Genomic DNA, 16,344 nt, shown 5'->3' with positions numbered 1-16,344 from the left:
GTTAGTTTGTTAGATCTACTCACTACACCATTAGTTAGTTACTTATCCTTTCTTATCATTTCCTCTTTTGTACAATTCATTAATTTTATTCATAATTCATTACATCACTATCATTCTTATTTATAGTAAATTCTACTACTAATGAAAAATACATAACTGAACTATTTGGTCCACTTTTACTCGTTACAAAGTAACAGATAAATGGCATCAAACTTTACTTTTATTGGGATCTCTCATAAGAGTGCCTACTTTTAATTTAGAATAATACTAAAGTACTTTTATTTTTACATATAGTTATATATGTATAAAGATTGTGCCTTTGTTTTTAGAATTCCAGCATTATCCTACGAAATATGTACATTTGATCTTCTAGTAAATCCAGACAGACATTAAGACCTCCATCACCTGGTGCTGCTGGTAATAGCATGACTAGACCTGGCTTAACAGTAAGTGGTGTTGAACATTTTAGTTTACCCCATGCAAAATGTTGGTCCCCAATCCCCAATCTCAACCCTGAAACCAATGAGAAACTATCTTCCCTACGAGGCACTCCTTTGTTCAATTCTAACCAATCTATGCTTGACTTAATATACTCGTCATCCAACCTTTCAATTCCTTCTTGTACTTTTATGATATGATAAGCATCCTCTAATTCTGTGAGCTCCTTCACAGTTGCTCTTGCAAATCCAGGAACCAAAGCATTGCCTATAATAGAAAAGTAAAACAACATTTACAAAATTACACACAGAAGTTAGATCGGGTTATTTACTCTTTATAAATAACTTATTTTTATGTGATGTTTTGAAAATAATTTACATGAAGTGGTGGCAAATTTTTTTTTTTTTTTTGTCTTTTAAATGTTAGAAGTTTCAATAGAAAATATGAGAGGAAAAAAAGTAAAGATGTAATTTTTTTTAGTTTTTAGCTAGAATAAAAAACAAAAAGAAAAGATTAAAAGATGGAATATGAGACACTTATTTTTCTTTCAATTGATATTGTCAAGTGTGATCTTTTATGATTGAACGTGTTCTCTCACATGTTTTTTTAGTTTTACTTAAAATGTATATGGTGAGAAATCACAGTTTACAATAATTGAGAGAATCTATTTTCAATGAGAGCACCTATATAAATGCTCAAATTTCAAAAATCACATTTTTGTAATAATTAAAAATACAATCATGTTTTGTGTACATTAAAAATTAGCAACCAAATTAGCTATTTATACTACCAAATTAGCTACTTATATAAAATATATATTAAAAGATAAAATACACATTAAAATGAGTTAAACATAAATACTTAATTGCTGATTTGGTAAATTTTATATAATGATTATTTTTTATGTACTCATAACATTTTTTTGTTAAAAATATTCTCATATGTATTTCATCCTTGCCTGCAAAGCCGTATGGAAGTTCTGGAGAAACTCTTTTCCTAATATCCACAGGAAACAACATTGTCGACACTTGATCATCTGACATCTTTATCGCAATAGTTCTCGCCTTCCATATTTTACCGGCAACAACATGAAAAGTAGTCACATTCTTTAAGTTACAATCCTTAATAGCTTTCATTTTAAAGCTGGCAATTTGCTGTGGAGACAAATAAAGAATCTGGATTTGGTTTTGTGTCACATTTTGTCTTACATTAATGCCACCACTTGTTCCACGAACACTAAACAAGTTTTCAATGTTTGTAGCTTTTCCATACTCAAAATGTGGGTAACTAATCCTTGGTGGGTTTCTTGCTCTTAGCAATGTCCTATCTGTAAAAGGAACTACGATTAGGGAATCACCACGTGTTAATGCAGCCAAGTTTGCCCCGAAATCTCTTACTGCTAAACCGTCTAGTGTGCAGTGATTGTAGTGAGCAGTTAATGCCAAACTCCCGCAAGCAAATTGCGTCAACTGTGAGAAATAATGAAATATTTGTTTTTATAATAATAACTAAAACAAATAACATGAACCGAAATTAATTATAATAATATGGGACCATCATGTGTAATTATCACATATATTGACCAAACAGGTCAGTGTTGACAGCTGAAAGAAATCTGACATTCTATTTTAGGAGAAACAAATAATAGAATTCTAATTACGTACACAAATTTCATTCTCTAATTTGTGTTTAAGAAATTTTTTAAAATCAAATTCCATAAAATCAGACCAACCGATTTTGTTTTTACTAAATTTTATATACATAGAATCTAAATCACTCGTACAATTTAGTTTCAATAAAATTAAGAAAAAAATTCATGCTAAGGAAAAATCTTTAATAAAATAATATAATTAGATTACACACATTGGTAATCAATAATAAAAAAAATTTCGAAGATTTCCAAAATATGTGAACAGTTCTTATAGCCTAAAATATTATACTGTAATTATGTCCCATGTAGTTGAAAACGTTTGTAATTCAATTTTCGCGGATTGTTATCCTTCAATTTGTATTTATAGTCAAATTGGCAAGACCTGGCTTGCTAATTGAAAGAAAATTTTTAATTACAAGATCTATACTAAGTTACTATGTTTTTCTAAACGTTGATACAAATATTCTGTAACTACAAATATAAAATGAATTGAAATCAAATTTAAGTGTTAGTTATGTTGCACTTAAGGAAGCATTAATTGACCAACCTGTACCGATAAAAGGGGTTTCTCTTTCAAGTCGATTTCTTCTTCCTGTTTTCCTTGGAGGAACATAGCCAATTCCTCTAAATCTTGATTAGGTGCAAAAATATCACCAAATTCACTCAACTTTCTATCAGTTCTTGCAGCAATAACCACAATACCAGCATCATTACAGTCTATTTCAAACCGATGACTGTCCTCCAAACTTTGCACAAGTCGGCCAGCCATAAAGTCATAATGCACAAGCAATTTACCAAATGCATTGCATAATTTGTTGAAAATTTCAGAAAAACTCATTTCGCTAGTTGGAGGATCAAAGAAGAAGACAGTGTCCTGGTAAACAACAAGACATAAGTCGATATTGGACAAGAAAATTCGCTTTTTAAGAGTGGATTGCTCGGGATAAACAACTACTTTCTCTATCAATTCCATTATTCTCTTAAAAATCGGTATTCCCTCAATATATTAAGTTAATGGAATACCAAAAAACATGAAAAAGTGACAAAAATATATAGCGTTTGACAAAAAGGTTAAGCAAATCACTACGTCACTTTATTGCTATTAACACTACTGGGAAGTTAGAATTATGTATGTTATTCTCCATTATTATTGCTTACATATAACGATTTGATTAATAATATGTGGTTAAACATAAATTTTTTTCTTTTCTTGCGTCATAATTTAATACTTGAAACTCTCAACCATTTTTATTTTCTTATTAACACAAGTGGAAAATGTTATATCATAGTAACTCATTTTGTAACAAATTTGTAGCGTCTCCGTAGAGATAAATGTATAACTAATAGGAATTAGTTATACATATTTATATGACCAATAATTAATATTATCTAACTTAAAAACTTATATTATCTAACTTAATTTGAATCTATTAGCCAATTAACCCAATCAATTATGTAACATACATTTGAAACTTTTAACTTAATCCGGTTTCAATTTAGAGTTTCTATGGCTCAACTCCCAAATTAGGCAGATTGGACTTAAAACTGTCATGCGCTTTCTTTTTCTTTTTGCATTTCCTCCTCCTCCTTCTTGTATTACAGCCGCTATTGCGTTTTTTTCCTTAAATTTCTTTTTCATCCTTCCGGTGTTCTCGTAAATGTTTTATTTTTTTTTCTTCTTCTTTATTTTATTTTTTTTCTTTTCATTTTTTATTCTTCTTGAGTAGGTGAAGTAAAAAAATATGAAGAGAAAAAATAAAAAAGAGAAGAAAATGATGAAGTAGCATATGATGAAAAAAAAAACACATAATTTTTTGTTAAAAAATACATAAACTTACTAATATAACACAAAAACTTTTGCACGTAATACAAAAAAAAAAAAGAAAAACTAAATTCTAGTACATCATACTAAGTAAATAGAGTGATGAAATAAAAAGATTCAATCCTCGTCTTAAAGAATTCAAAAATTGACAAGCTTAATAGTGATTCACACATAAAAGTTTACAGAAAACAAAATTCTTAAATTGATGTATAAAAATTTCGTTAATCACCGTAAATTTTTGTATTGTGTATCAAAATTTTTGTGCTCAATAATTTTATTGCATTTGATTGGATAAATCAATATTTTAGTTTTGTGATTTTTTAAAAAATTATGTGCTCGCCACCACAATTTGTGTTGTATATAAAAAATTTTTGTGCTCAATAATTTAGCTATAACATATATTGGATAGAAAAAGATGACACAAATAATAAACGAGGAAGAGGAAAAAAGGAAAAAGAGAAGAATCAAATAAGAAAAGAAGAAAAAGGAGAAGGAAGAGGGGGAGGTGATGATGAAGAAGAAAGAGGAGATAGAAATCAAATGGCAAGAACAAAGATATGCTTGGTTAAAATTATGTTTTGTCACCTAGCATTTTTTAAATAATTCTGACCCCAAAATTAAGTTAAAACAAAATAAAAACTTAGTTATTGTTCCGATGGTTACTTGAAACTGGATTGCTCTTGGGCTGGGACGTGAGATCCAAACTCTTTCTGAGACAACGTCCAACTTGTATCGTAGACGAGGTGTCATCGTCCGAGTTCCTTATGAGGAGGTGGGGGTGGTACCTATAAGAGACTCCAATGTCTAAATTAGCAAGGATTTTAAACAAATTTTTAATAGATTGGAACTTAAATATGCCTGAGAGGTGTCTGTGTATTCAAGCACGGACCCAGGTAGAAGCAAACCACAAAAATTTTGATGAAAAAACATAATTATATATAAATGTTAATATTTATTTTTAAAATAAATAAATAAATAAAATAAAGAAATAGTGATAATTAACTTCATGATACTAGCTAATTAGAAGTTATTTGAAATATGTTTTAGAATATCAATAATTCATTTAAGCAAATGTCAAGAATTTATATTTTATTTTGTATATATAATAATTTATTGGACAATGACAAATTCTTAAATGGAGTTCAGATTTACGATAAATTAATCCTTGATCTGTTTTGTTAGAATATACTATGAAATAAAAAGATAAAATAAAATATTTATACATAAATTTTATTTTATATATTTTTACCCCGTTGTTAATTTTTTCTGAATCCGCCCCTAAGTGTATTTATAATAGAGTAAATAACCACCTTTGTAAATGGATAACTATTCTTTTTATTTTGGATGTTTGTTAAGATTTACTTTCTAGAAGAGGTAAATATAATACGAGATATTTGAAAAGATAATTACTTATTTGAATAAGCAGGACTAGACCTCCTTATCGTACCCAACCTCATATGAGGTCGGGACAAGTAAAAGAGGCCATTTTTTTTGAGTGGGTCTTTATCTTCATTGGATCTAACTTTAAGTTTTCGGACTAGGGTATGAACAGTAATATTGTAGAATTGATTCACCCTGAATTAGTCCCAGCCAGTTTGCTGACTTATTTGACTTTCAAGGCCTCAATCTAAAAGAGAGCTGCTTGTTACACTCACTCAAATGGGTCAACAAAATTGTTCTCTAAGATCAATGTCCCACAAAGAAAACTGGACAATAAGAAGATGCTACATTGTTCTCTGATAATTTGGCTTACAGTCTGATGAAGGGTACGAAGTGAGAATTACAATGTCTTGAGAACGTCAAAATATATATATTAATCAGGTTTATTGACAAGCACAATATAACAAAAACTAGCCAATGGCATCACTTTTTGTTCACAGAATGAAGAAATTGCATGCATACTTGCCCAAATTCACTAACTCATTCTGTGATGCGCATCTTTTTCCCTTTAATTTCTTACCCATGGTACATGCGTACAACCGCGATCCTCGGACCCTCTGTTAATGTTGCCTTGCCCCAATTACATCAAATAGCTCTCCGATGTCAAGATTATAAATCTTTAGGAAGACGAGAAAGGAAGCAGATTTTGGAGGCAGAGAAAGAAGAGTTTTTCTGAGTTGCACTGCTTAATCATATATTGGAGTTCTTAGTACCTTGAAAACTAGCTACGTTGCACTGTCGAATGTGATCTCTTGTAATGCGAATTAAGATACAATTCTTTCTTTGGCTTTCCATGCCAAGTACTTCCTATTTTCTTGCTTGTATCTTTTCCATTCTCTCAAAGCAGCTAGGATGACATGCATTGTAACCGGAAGAAAAAATGGCTGCAGCAATAGAAAAAAATATAGACATCTGAGTAAAGCATTTCGTTCAAATATAGACATCTGTTAAAATTATGAGTACATCTGAGTTCATTTCCCGGGCTATAGCCTATAAGCATTTCGTTCAAGCTTCCATGTATTGCACTCCTGAGTCTTGATGAGCACCATGGTTCTTCTAATGCCTTATTATATGTCTCGTTTTATTATAAAAATCTCATCCAGCTAAAGAGGATTCAGTTTTCAGCGTATGTGGGCTTATACATATCTGCATTCCCTCATTATTAATGTCAAAATGAAACAAGCAATGACGGAGCTTCTTTAAGACAATGGGGGCTATGGCCCCCCAAAACATTTTATGAAAATAAAACTGACTACTACTTTCATGTGTATAAAAGGTTATGAATTGGCTTTCACTCTTCTTGTAAGTCTTCAATAATCTATGGTCCTTGGTTCATCTCTTATTATAAGGAGTAAAGTATGTCTTTTTGTCACAATCATTTGTGATCATTTTCAAAAATACCACTAACGTTTAGTTTCATTCAATTTTGTCATTAACGTTTCTGATTTGTTTCCAAATTACCCTTAGACATCAATTACACGTAAAACCTTAGGAACAAAATTAAATGAATTGAAAATGTTAGAGACAAAATTGAATGGAATTAAACGTTATGGATATTTTTGAAAAAAAAAAATCACAAATGTTAGAGACAAAAAGTAAACTTTATCCCTTATTTTAATTTAATATCCATTGGATATATATCGTTTACTTTTTCTTTCTATATCACCAAATCTTTATTTTTCTACTTTTATTTAGAAAAAACAACTATTTATACCCATAAATTTTACAAACTAACAAAAATACCCATGAAACTAACATTGAACCGATACAAGATGGGTTCCGTATGACAAAAGAATCAAAACTCTAATTTTTTGTTGACTTTTTAATAAAATTCCCTAATTATCCCCACCATTTCTCTTCAATCTCTCTGACCAACACCCTTTCCTCCGCTACTCGGAGGTTATCGCTGCCATCTCAGCCCTTAAGAAGTTCGAAGCTATTGACCTCATTTTCAGGAGCCTCACCCACAACTTGGCTGCCAAAACCCCCGTTCTTCAATCGCTGGAGCCTCCCGAGAACATTGTGAGGACGAAGCTTCTACAGCACCAGAAGAAAGGGCTGTTGTGGCTCCTTAACAGAGAGGAAAGCAAGGAGCTTCCGTCGTTTTGGAGTAGAGAGAAGGGGGACAGTTCTTCAACCTGGTTAAAAGAGCACGCGCGTAGGGCTAGAAGTGAGTCAAGCTGAGCCGAGCTAGACCAAGCTCAAGCTCGACTCATGAAAATTAAGCTTGGCTCACGGCTCGATTCATTAACAATCGAGCCTATTTCTTAAGCTCAAATTTGGCTCACCGAAAGCTTACGAACTGGCTCAAGCTCACAAGTTAGCTCAAATAACAGAAACATAACCTATAATTCTATATCAACAAATTATAACATATATATTAAAAAATATTTTAAAAAATCAATTTTATATATTAGCTATCTATCAATTATAAATTTTTTATTTATTTCCTACATCAAAATCATATATAAAAAATGCCTATAAAATTTTAAATAAGAACATTAATATATAAATGTGTCTCTTATTCACTTCTATCCTGAACAATTTAACTAGATTTGTCACGTTATACTTCATCCATTCAACCAACAATAATGTGTATATATATATATATATAATTGAGCCAGCTCACGAGCTAATGAGCTGAACTTATCCAAGCTCAAGCTCGACTCATTTAATTTATGAGCTCAATTTCAGGCTTAAGCTCAGCTCACCAGCTAACTTATCGAGCTATTAACGAGTCGAGCTCGAGCTAGCTTGACTCACTTCCAGCCCTGAGTCGTGCGTAAAGACAAAGCCTTTGAGGGGAGGGATCCTAGCCGATGAAATGGGGCTCGGAAAGGCTCTCACTCTGCTCTCTCTTATTGCTCTTGATAAAGTTAAGAGCCTTGATGTTGGTGATGGGGAGAGCAATGCAACGCTATTTGTGTGCCCTGTCTCTATGTTTTCAACATGGATTTCGTAATTGGAGGATTACAGAGAGAGTCAAGGATGAAGATAAATGGAGGGAGTAATTTGGAAATTTTATTAAAAAGTCAACAAAAAAATAGGATTTTGGTACTTTTGTCACACGGAACCTATATTTCATTGGTACGTTAGTTTTCCTATTTAATAGGTACTTTTGTCAGTATTCGTAAAGTTCATAAGTACAAATGGTTGTTTTTTCTTTTATTTATTTATATCATGATTTCATATTACAATTATAAGCAATATTTCTTAAGTTTGTAATTAGAAGGATAAGTTAATTATTTCAAATTATAATGATTTTACTAAATGGAATCCAACTATCAAATAATAAATAATTTTTTTGATAAATAATAAAAACAAGTGAGTTCATACTATTTTATTAACTTTACTTTATAATACAAAATTATTTTTCAACTAAACTATAAAATGGATAACTAATTGCACATGATTTTATTAGTGAAAGTGTTTATTAAAATAAGTCTAATCTTTTAATTTTCTATGTCGCTGTTAAAGTATGTTATTACATAATAGAATAAGTAGTACCATAAAATCAAATAGAAAAAATCTTATGTTTTAAGTTTATCATTTTATATTTTCTTTATTGATCTTCAATTTAAAAAAAATGATTTGGACAAACAAAAATATCTATTTATTGTAATTTTATATGCTATTATGTTAATTATAATTTTTAAATTTTTTTAGAATTTATTACAATAGTACAATTATGAATTTATAATTATTGAAAAGTTAAAAAATTAACACATTTAATTTGAATATCAATACTTTTACATAATATATATACTTAATTATATATTTGGACCTCCTAATTTTTTTTTTCCCAAGATCCGCCACCGGAAACAAGTGCATTCAAATGATTGAATGATGCAAACATCAAGTATTGATCTACATATACCAGGATAAAAGAACTAACCGAATAGATGGCAAAACAATGCTCAAACGAATAGTAGCTGATAGACATAATTGAAGGATGGAAAAAGGCATCCTCCACCAGAGATCTTGCTTGCCTTGATGATACTGACAAGAAAAGAGATTGGTCATATTTTAGCAACAAACAGCAGCCTAAATATCTTCATCAAAGCCACTAATAACCTTTTAAAATTGAAATAAGCTTAAAGGAATCATACCAGCAGATGCATTATAAATTCCAGTAGATGCATAACTTTGAGCAAACTTTGCAGCTTCCAGAGAAAACTTCACCTGCTCATCAACACATAACATTCAGGAGGTAAAGAATTTAATATCCATATTTTAAAAGTTAACGTACAGAGAATATATACAAAAGAAAATATTATACAGAGTTTCCAGCAAAAATATGAAATTCAATATTATAAACATAAGATATTTAGATGTGAAATGGGGAAAAATGAATTATGCTATATGCACTAAACACAGGACATTTCAACCAATGGAATGTGGTTGACATCATAGTCCATGTTAAAAACACATAATCCAATCTACAACAACCAAGAAGCATTTACAATCACCTGTTTTCCAATTTCATCAATGATAATCATTCTTGGCAATGATTGAACCTGCATAGAAATGGAATTTCAGATTGAAAAGCATTTAGCAAAGAATATCCATTTTAAAACTTAAAGACACTCAGCTGATAACTGATAAATATACCAATCTGGAAAGAGATCCAAGTGTTGTCGCACATGAATGTAGATTAAAGCATACATGCTTCCCTGACAAAACATCCAACTCCCTACATAAAATCCACTGACAAAAATTATATTCACTGCAGTTTAATTATTAAGGAATTTTTTTTTTCTTTTTAAACAAAAGAAATACTAATAATAATAGTAATAAATGCCTTTGATATAAATGAATATATAAATAAATATACAAATTCTACTTATATCATCCCAAGAAGATAAGAGTCAATTTCAGTGAGATAAGAAACAAGGATGAAAATGCATTTAGTTAACTTCAATGGGAACATTTTAAAAGTGTTAGACAGGTACAGCGGTACCAGTAAATCAGAATGAATAGAAACCGAGTATTATCACAGACTGACAACAGTATGGAATGAGTATAGCTGTATTAAAATGCAGGAAAACAAAAACAAATAACAAAAACAACGATGAGGATCACTTCATACTCCTAAACCTCACCACCAATAACAGCCAAGTGTTTTTTCTTTAAGGTGCAGATGAACACTGATCAAATGATGAAATTGCTTCCGATCAAAAGCCACATACATATAAAGACACTACTAGAATTTTTTGATATGTTGAAAATAATATGGAGTTTTAACTAAAAAAAAAAATAGAAAAGGAATACAGAAAAAATCTTTAAACCCAAACAAGTTTAATTTTCCTGGTTTCATATATATAGTTCTTGTTGCTCTCCCTCTAAACCTACCTGCTATCCTCTATCGGATGTATTCCATTTAGTGAGGATTCTATGTCTTTTTTACATCGTATGACCAAGCTATCTATGGCAATATTCTTCCTTCCAATAGAGGTTTCACCAACTTTCTCCCATATCATTCATTCCAAAAGCTATTACATTTAGTGTGTCAACTAACGCATAGCAACATTCTCATCTCTAGAGTATATTTAAGTTCTTCTCATGTTGATTTTCACCACCCACCATCCACTGTTGTTTTCCTTGAAAGTTGAAATTGAGAGGTAAATTTACTGCAGCTATTTTATGGAACAAATCAAAGGAGAAAACTATCCTTGTTTTATTGATAATTACTTGGCAACAAGTTTACATTGGCAAATGATATAGGTACAAATTTGCCTCCAGAAAAATGATTTCATGTAAGCATATTTCCTAAAGTTGTTTTCAGCTGAAAGGTTCTTATAGAAATTAGGAAGCAACGCATTTTCTAAATTTTAAACACCAGTTTGTTAAGAAAAGGAGAAATCATATTTTCCACACCCAGAGAGAACAATTTCCTTTGACCGTTATATGGCTTATATCAGGTGTAGGAAAGTACATTTCAGAAAATGCTTTTTCCATTAAAAGAAAGAAACAAATTTTAAGATATTTCCAAGAAGATACACCAGAGAATACAGACAATATAACTCAGAAATATTTCCCATCAAACAAAGGAAATGAATTTGTCATGCCTCGAAGAATTGTATTATTAGAGCAGTACCTAAAGGATACATAATGAATTATAAATTTTTTTAATTGAACGAGATTCCCCCTTTTAATATATATGTCCATTTAGGAGCTTGTGACATGCAATTTAGGACACATATAGCACTATCAAGCTTCCAAAATAATTTTAACAGGTCAAAGAAAATTCCTATTCAAAACATGTAACTAATGTTTTCTAAAGAATACAAAAAGGATTATTACTCTTACCATTCTGTAAAACCTCTTTCACTCCCTAGGAGGATGTATGCCCCTGATTGACCAACATATAGGTTATCAGACTTGAGACCAAGGAGTTGCCGCAACTGCCCCATTAGAACTTCAAAAAGCTTCTGGAGATTCTGTTTCATAATATGCATGTTTCCATGTTCAGAAACTGAACTTATGATATGTATGTATACCAGCATAAACAAATAGCATAATATTCTCTATCTAAACAAGAAAATAAATAAAAGTGCTTTAAAATAATTGCTGAATTGTAATGGCTCAGATATATCAATTATTTGTTAATGAGAACTTATTACACTGGGTTGAAAATAAACAGAATAAAATTTTCCAAAAATCGGGTTACGTTCGATGTATATAATTGAAGATTTTGATTAATGAGTGTTAACAAACTAAAAGGAAAACCTGGGGAGAAATCACACGTCTGTCTGGATCTTTACTCTCCAAATCCTTTACACAACTTTCGGGATTCCATACAACAACACCACCCCACATCTGCAATATTCCAAAATATGCTCTTCATAACAATCACAAATTTGGAATTTTATAAGACATGTAATATTACAAAATGATAAAGTAAGGAAATTTTGAAGGTAGATGAATAACAGGAGATATAAAGCCATTAGTCTTAGAGAGATCTCCATTTGGAAGCTCCAATTGCAGAGGACATTCCTTTGCAGATGGTATATACCTGCCATTATATACAAGGAAACATTTAATGTAAGCTCTGTTTAAACGCAGATCAGAATTAACAAACTAATCACAATAGAGAATTATAATAGCAGTAGAGACAATGAGACAGAAGAAATTTCAATTTTTTCCATTTAATGCTAGCACTAGGAAGGCTATCAAAAGTAAAAGAAGAAACGAATTCTTAGATTATGAAAAGAAGTAAATAAATCTAGGATTGAGCTGAAGAGTATACACCACAAGTTGCAATACTTTAGATCTCCCTCCTGCTGCAACTGAAGTATCTAGATGCCACTCATTTGAATTAAGCTGTTCAACATCAAAATATTTACATCAAATACATCACCAAATTTATTATTGTTGTATCTCAGATAGATATTAAGTAAATACTACAAGAAAAATTGCAAGGTTCTGCAGATACTTTCTAATGCATTAGCAGTGATAAAGAACTCACGTAAGTTGAACCATCTCTACAAAAGACATATGCATAACTCAATAGACAAAGGAACTTCTAAATGATCAAAGCGCTGTGACTTTATCTGATAATCACTAATTATGCCAACAAATCAAATATTTTCGGGTAGAAAGGCACATCATCTATCCAATGATACAAAAGTAGAAAGGGTCTAAAGTTAGAACTAAATAATGGTAAATTTGCTACAAACTATAAATAAGTCAAGACCAAAGAGAATGTATACAAAGAAAGGAAGATCCTTGGTACTGAATATGTGGCTTCCGTGTATATCATCCCAGTACGAAAAAGAAGACTTTGGCGTGTAGTATAAAACCTGCCAATTAGGAACAATAAAATCATTCAAATCTAAACAATGCCCCGACTTTTTAACCATCACATGTATAAAAGGCTATACCTGGCTTTCAACCGTTATGTTTGCTATAGGTTGCAAAGCTTGGATCACAGGATGCAACAGAGTCTTGTCAATTTCATGAAAACTCCTATATTAAGATCACCACAGAAACTTCAGGATGAAACTCTTTCAAAGAAAACTAAGCTAATAATATTCATGACAACACATATAAAAGCAAAAAGAACAGTTCCACAATGATCTAGAATAACTGTTAAAGCCTCTATGTCACCACTTAAAACATGTGAATTCTGAGTGCCTAACTTATAAATAACACATCTAGAAACAATATAGCAAAATAAATACTTATCATCCATCTAAGATGAATTTCTATGCCCTGCAATGTAAAAAGTTTTACACTATCCATCAATCAAATTGCAAGTGAGAAATCATGATGGGTACTATTGTAAAGGGTATACTAATCTGACACTTAATTGTATTTTCATTTGCTGACAGTGACACTTTACACTGTCAGTAAATGGAACATTAATTCCTATTTATAAAACATCAATAGCTAGTTTTTGAAAGAAAAAAAATTGAAATAAAACCTCATTAAAACAACACTGAAATGGAGTCTCAATTTCACAATCCATACCAATCATATATCCAATCTTGTGGCTCTGCATTGAGCAAACTGAAGGAAAGAACAATCCTGCCATCAGCACCAACCGGCATGAACTCACTGCGAATCGAATTCCCTTCACTCCCGGCATTCATAAACACCCTGGCAAAGATCTCAGCTGTCCTTGAAACCGCCTCATCCTCCGAAACGTGGCCGAGTACCCACGCATGCCGGTACTTACCCACCACAGCCCTCACTTCCCCTTCCTCCTTGTCCCCATTAAAAACCACAACACTATAACCCTTCCCTCCACCGCCTACATTCCCCAAACAACGCTTCAGCATCTCATCAAAATCTTCGTCACTCAACTTCCCGCCAAAAACAACTTCACCACACTTCAACGGACACTTAGCTTCCGAACCCTCCGTCTGCGCGCAACTGGAGCCCGAATCGATGACCACAGAGACGTCGTAGTCACCGCCGATGCAATTGCCGCATCGCGAGGAGTTAGGGTTCAGTTGGGACATCTTGCGGGTAATTGCTGCTGCGACGTCGTTTGGACCGAGGCCGCGAGAAGCGGAGAAGTCAAAGCCGACGAATATGGCTTGGAATCGGCAGGGGAAGTGTAAGGGATCGGACTCCAATTGCGAGGAGAAGGACTCGATTCGGTCGAAGGGGAGTGGAGCGCGGTAGATTTCGATGGATTTCCAGAGGAACGGGAAACCTATAATGAATGAGAAGAGCACTGTGAGGCTGAGGATGAGGCGCTTGATGCCGGGTTTGGTTGTTCGCATGGTTTTACGGTCGGGAGTAGATTCATGCATCTGAGACTGCGGGCTTTCTTCTTCTGGGGGCTCTGGGTTTAATGGAAAATTGGATATCTCCTCCATTGTTGCACCAATCGAGGTTGTGAATTCTATCTCTGGTATCTGAGTTTTGCGAATTCAAACTCTGGCATGAGCTTCAATTGGCTGAGCTAAGCAGTCCATAGTATACAGTAAGAGGTGAAGTTTATCATTTGCAATTTCAGGGGTAAACCACGGCTTAAAATTTAGCAAACCGCTAATTTCAAACGCGAAATTAGAGTGCGTTCGATTTTTTATTTATTCTTTATTTTTATTTTTATTTTATAAAAATAAAAAATACTAAAAATAAAAATAAAAAATAAAAATATAAACTAAACTTATTTTTAATTTATCTCACGAGAGGCTCACTTTTTTAGTAATGGGATTGTTCGTTACCTGATGTTCTCGGGTAGTCGGATGGTGACGAGTAGGAGAGAGGAAGAGACCCCGAGCTGACGTGGAGCGAGGGTTGACGTGTGCTAGCGACGCCGGAGTTGGGGTGGAGCGCGGGGGGTGGCCACCTGCAAGGACACTCCGACGATCAAGTTAGAGTCCGTATCAGAGGATGGCCGAATTAGGTAAAAATGTGACGTACCTTGGGGGGAGAGCTGTCCTCTCCCCTTATATACTATGTTGGGTGGGCCTAGCGATGGCCTAACCCATTAGTTGAGGAGCTGTGAGCTGTCGCATTCCACGTGGGCAGGTCGTCCCGGACTTCAGGTCGGGACGCTCCCCGAGGATACCAACCCGAGCGATGGCACGCTTTGGGTGGTAGGTCGGTCGGGCCTTGGGTCGGGTGTTAGGAACCGACCCGTTGAACTCCTTTGCTGGAGGTTTGGGCCTGGGTGGGGGTGGTGCCCCGACCCCGCGACTAGTTGGGCTGGACTTGGTGGTCCGTAACAGTGCCCCCAACGCGCCAGCCTTGAGGTTTGGAACTCGTGGCTGGGCGCGTTTGTCCTATTCGCCAAGCCGGCAAACTTTCTTCTTTTTCGGGAACTCGTTGATGGCGTTTCGTGTCCCTCACGCGTGATCGCCTCGACCTTGGCACTACTTTATTGGCTTCTGTGCTGGACATTAAATGCCCATCATTTCATTGATTTGAAATTTCGAGTGAAATGACGAATATGCCCCTGCCTTTTAGCGCTCTTCCTCGGCGGTTACGCTTTCTCCCCTTATTTTTATTTCGTAACCCCCTTCCCCACTTTACATTTCTTTTTCCTCATCTTCTTGATCCCTCGCGTTGCTGCTGCTTCTGCTTCTGCTTCTGCTCTTGCTGCATTGGTTCTTTTTTGCTTCCAGTGCCCTTTCTTCCTCTTTGGGTTCTTCGCTCCTATCCAGCATCTTGTGGATTCTGCTTTCCTGGTAAGCTTTATGGTTTTTCCTTTTTGGTTGCCTCTTCCCTTTAGTTTTCGTGCATTCCTGTTTATGCATGCCTGGGTTTCTGCGTTTTTCTTGTTGCTTTTTCTTCTAGAGGGGGTGCCACTGGGTTTTTCCTGAGTTTTTACTTACATTTTGGGTTAGTATAGGGGTGTCTAAAGGGTGATTCGTAGTTTTCCTTTTCGCTTTTATTGTTTTGAGGGCTCCCGACCTCCCGTCTTGACTAGGTGGTGCCCCCGCTATAGGTATGGCTGAGCGCCTTGTTTCCTCGAGTTAGGCTCAGCGCCCGCTAGCCGATTTTGTTGACCACTACGCCTAGCTTTCCTCCGACG

General features: G+C 33.8%; 2 protein-coding genes across 3 annotated transcripts; both read right to left on the bottom strand.

Moving 5' to 3' along the window:
• Positions 1 to 325: 325 nt before the first annotated feature.
• Positions 326 to 3,062, bottom strand: LOC107636543 (acyltransferase GLAUCE-like). Its single transcript, XM_088484639.1, has 3 exons — positions 2,637 to 3,062; positions 1,397 to 1,907; positions 326 to 705 (listed from the first exon to the last, which is right to left on the bottom strand). The coding sequence occupies exons 1-3, from the start codon at positions 3,060 to 3,062 to the stop codon at positions 326 to 328; spliced, it is 1,317 nt and encodes a 438-aa protein (XP_088340765.1).
• A 1,390-nt stretch (positions 3,063 to 4,452) lies between these two features.
• Positions 4,453 to 14,866, bottom strand: LOC107639357 (uncharacterized). Of its 2 annotated transcripts, none has more exons than XM_021121190.2 (12): positions 13,824 to 14,866; positions 13,235 to 13,319; positions 13,064 to 13,153; positions 12,601 to 12,674; positions 12,282 to 12,366; positions 12,081 to 12,170; positions 11,661 to 11,791; positions 9,963 to 10,044; positions 9,821 to 9,868; positions 9,461 to 9,533; positions 9,247 to 9,350; positions 4,453 to 4,696 (listed from the first exon to the last, which is right to left on the bottom strand). In XM_021121190.2, the coding sequence occupies exons 1-12, from the start codon at positions 14,678 to 14,680 to the stop codon at positions 4,658 to 4,660; spliced, it is 1,758 nt and encodes a 585-aa protein (XP_020976849.1). In that variant the 5' UTR covers positions 14,681 to 14,866; the 3' UTR covers positions 4,453 to 4,657. The 2 variants fall into 2 exon arrangements, with proteins under 2 accessions (XP_020976849.1, XP_016198315.1); XM_016342829.3 differs by lacking the exon at positions 4,453 to 4,696 and adding an exon at positions 5,572 to 6,235.
• Between the last annotated feature and the right edge of the window lie 1,478 nt (positions 14,867 to 16,344).

Source organism: Arachis ipaensis, chromosome B4, assembly GCF_059453495.1.
Source record: "Arachis ipaensis isolate K30076 ecotype BB chromosome B4, ASM5945349v1, whole genome shotgun sequence".
In the NCBI taxonomy this organism is placed as follows: domain Eukaryota; kingdom Viridiplantae; phylum Streptophyta; class Magnoliopsida; order Fabales; family Fabaceae; genus Arachis; species Arachis ipaensis.
This window is presented reverse-complemented; position numbering and strand designations above follow the sequence as displayed.

What these genes read in the sequence shown, in the direction of transcription:
- LOC107636543 (XM_088484639.1), bottom strand. Translation starts at nt 3,062, where the DNA reads ATGGAATTGATAGAGAAAGTAGTTGTTTATCCCGAGCAATCCACTCTT. An exon ending in AACCCCTTTTATCGGTACAG is followed by an intron (nt 1,908 to 2,636) that starts GTTGGTCAATTA and finishes TATTTCTCACAG; the next exon opens with TTGACGCAATTTGCTTGCGG. An exon ending in ACTTCCATACGGCTTTGCAG is followed by an intron (nt 706 to 1,396) that starts GCAAGGATGAAA and finishes TTTCTATTATAG; the next exon opens with GCAATGCTTTGGTTCCTGGA.
- LOC107639357 (XM_016342829.3), bottom strand. Translation starts at nt 14,680, where the DNA reads ATGGAGGAGATATCCAATTTTCCATTAAACCCAGAGCCCCCAGAAGAA. An exon ending in ACATAACGGTTGAAAGCCAG is followed by an intron (nt 13,154 to 13,234) that starts GTATAGCCTTTT and finishes CCTAATTGGCAG; the next exon opens with GTTTTATACTACACGCCAAA. An exon ending in ATTGTTTTGCCATCTATTCG is followed by an intron (nt 6,236 to 9,246) that starts GTTAGTTCTTTT and finishes CTATTGCTGCAG; the next exon opens with CCATTTTTTCTTCCGGTTAC.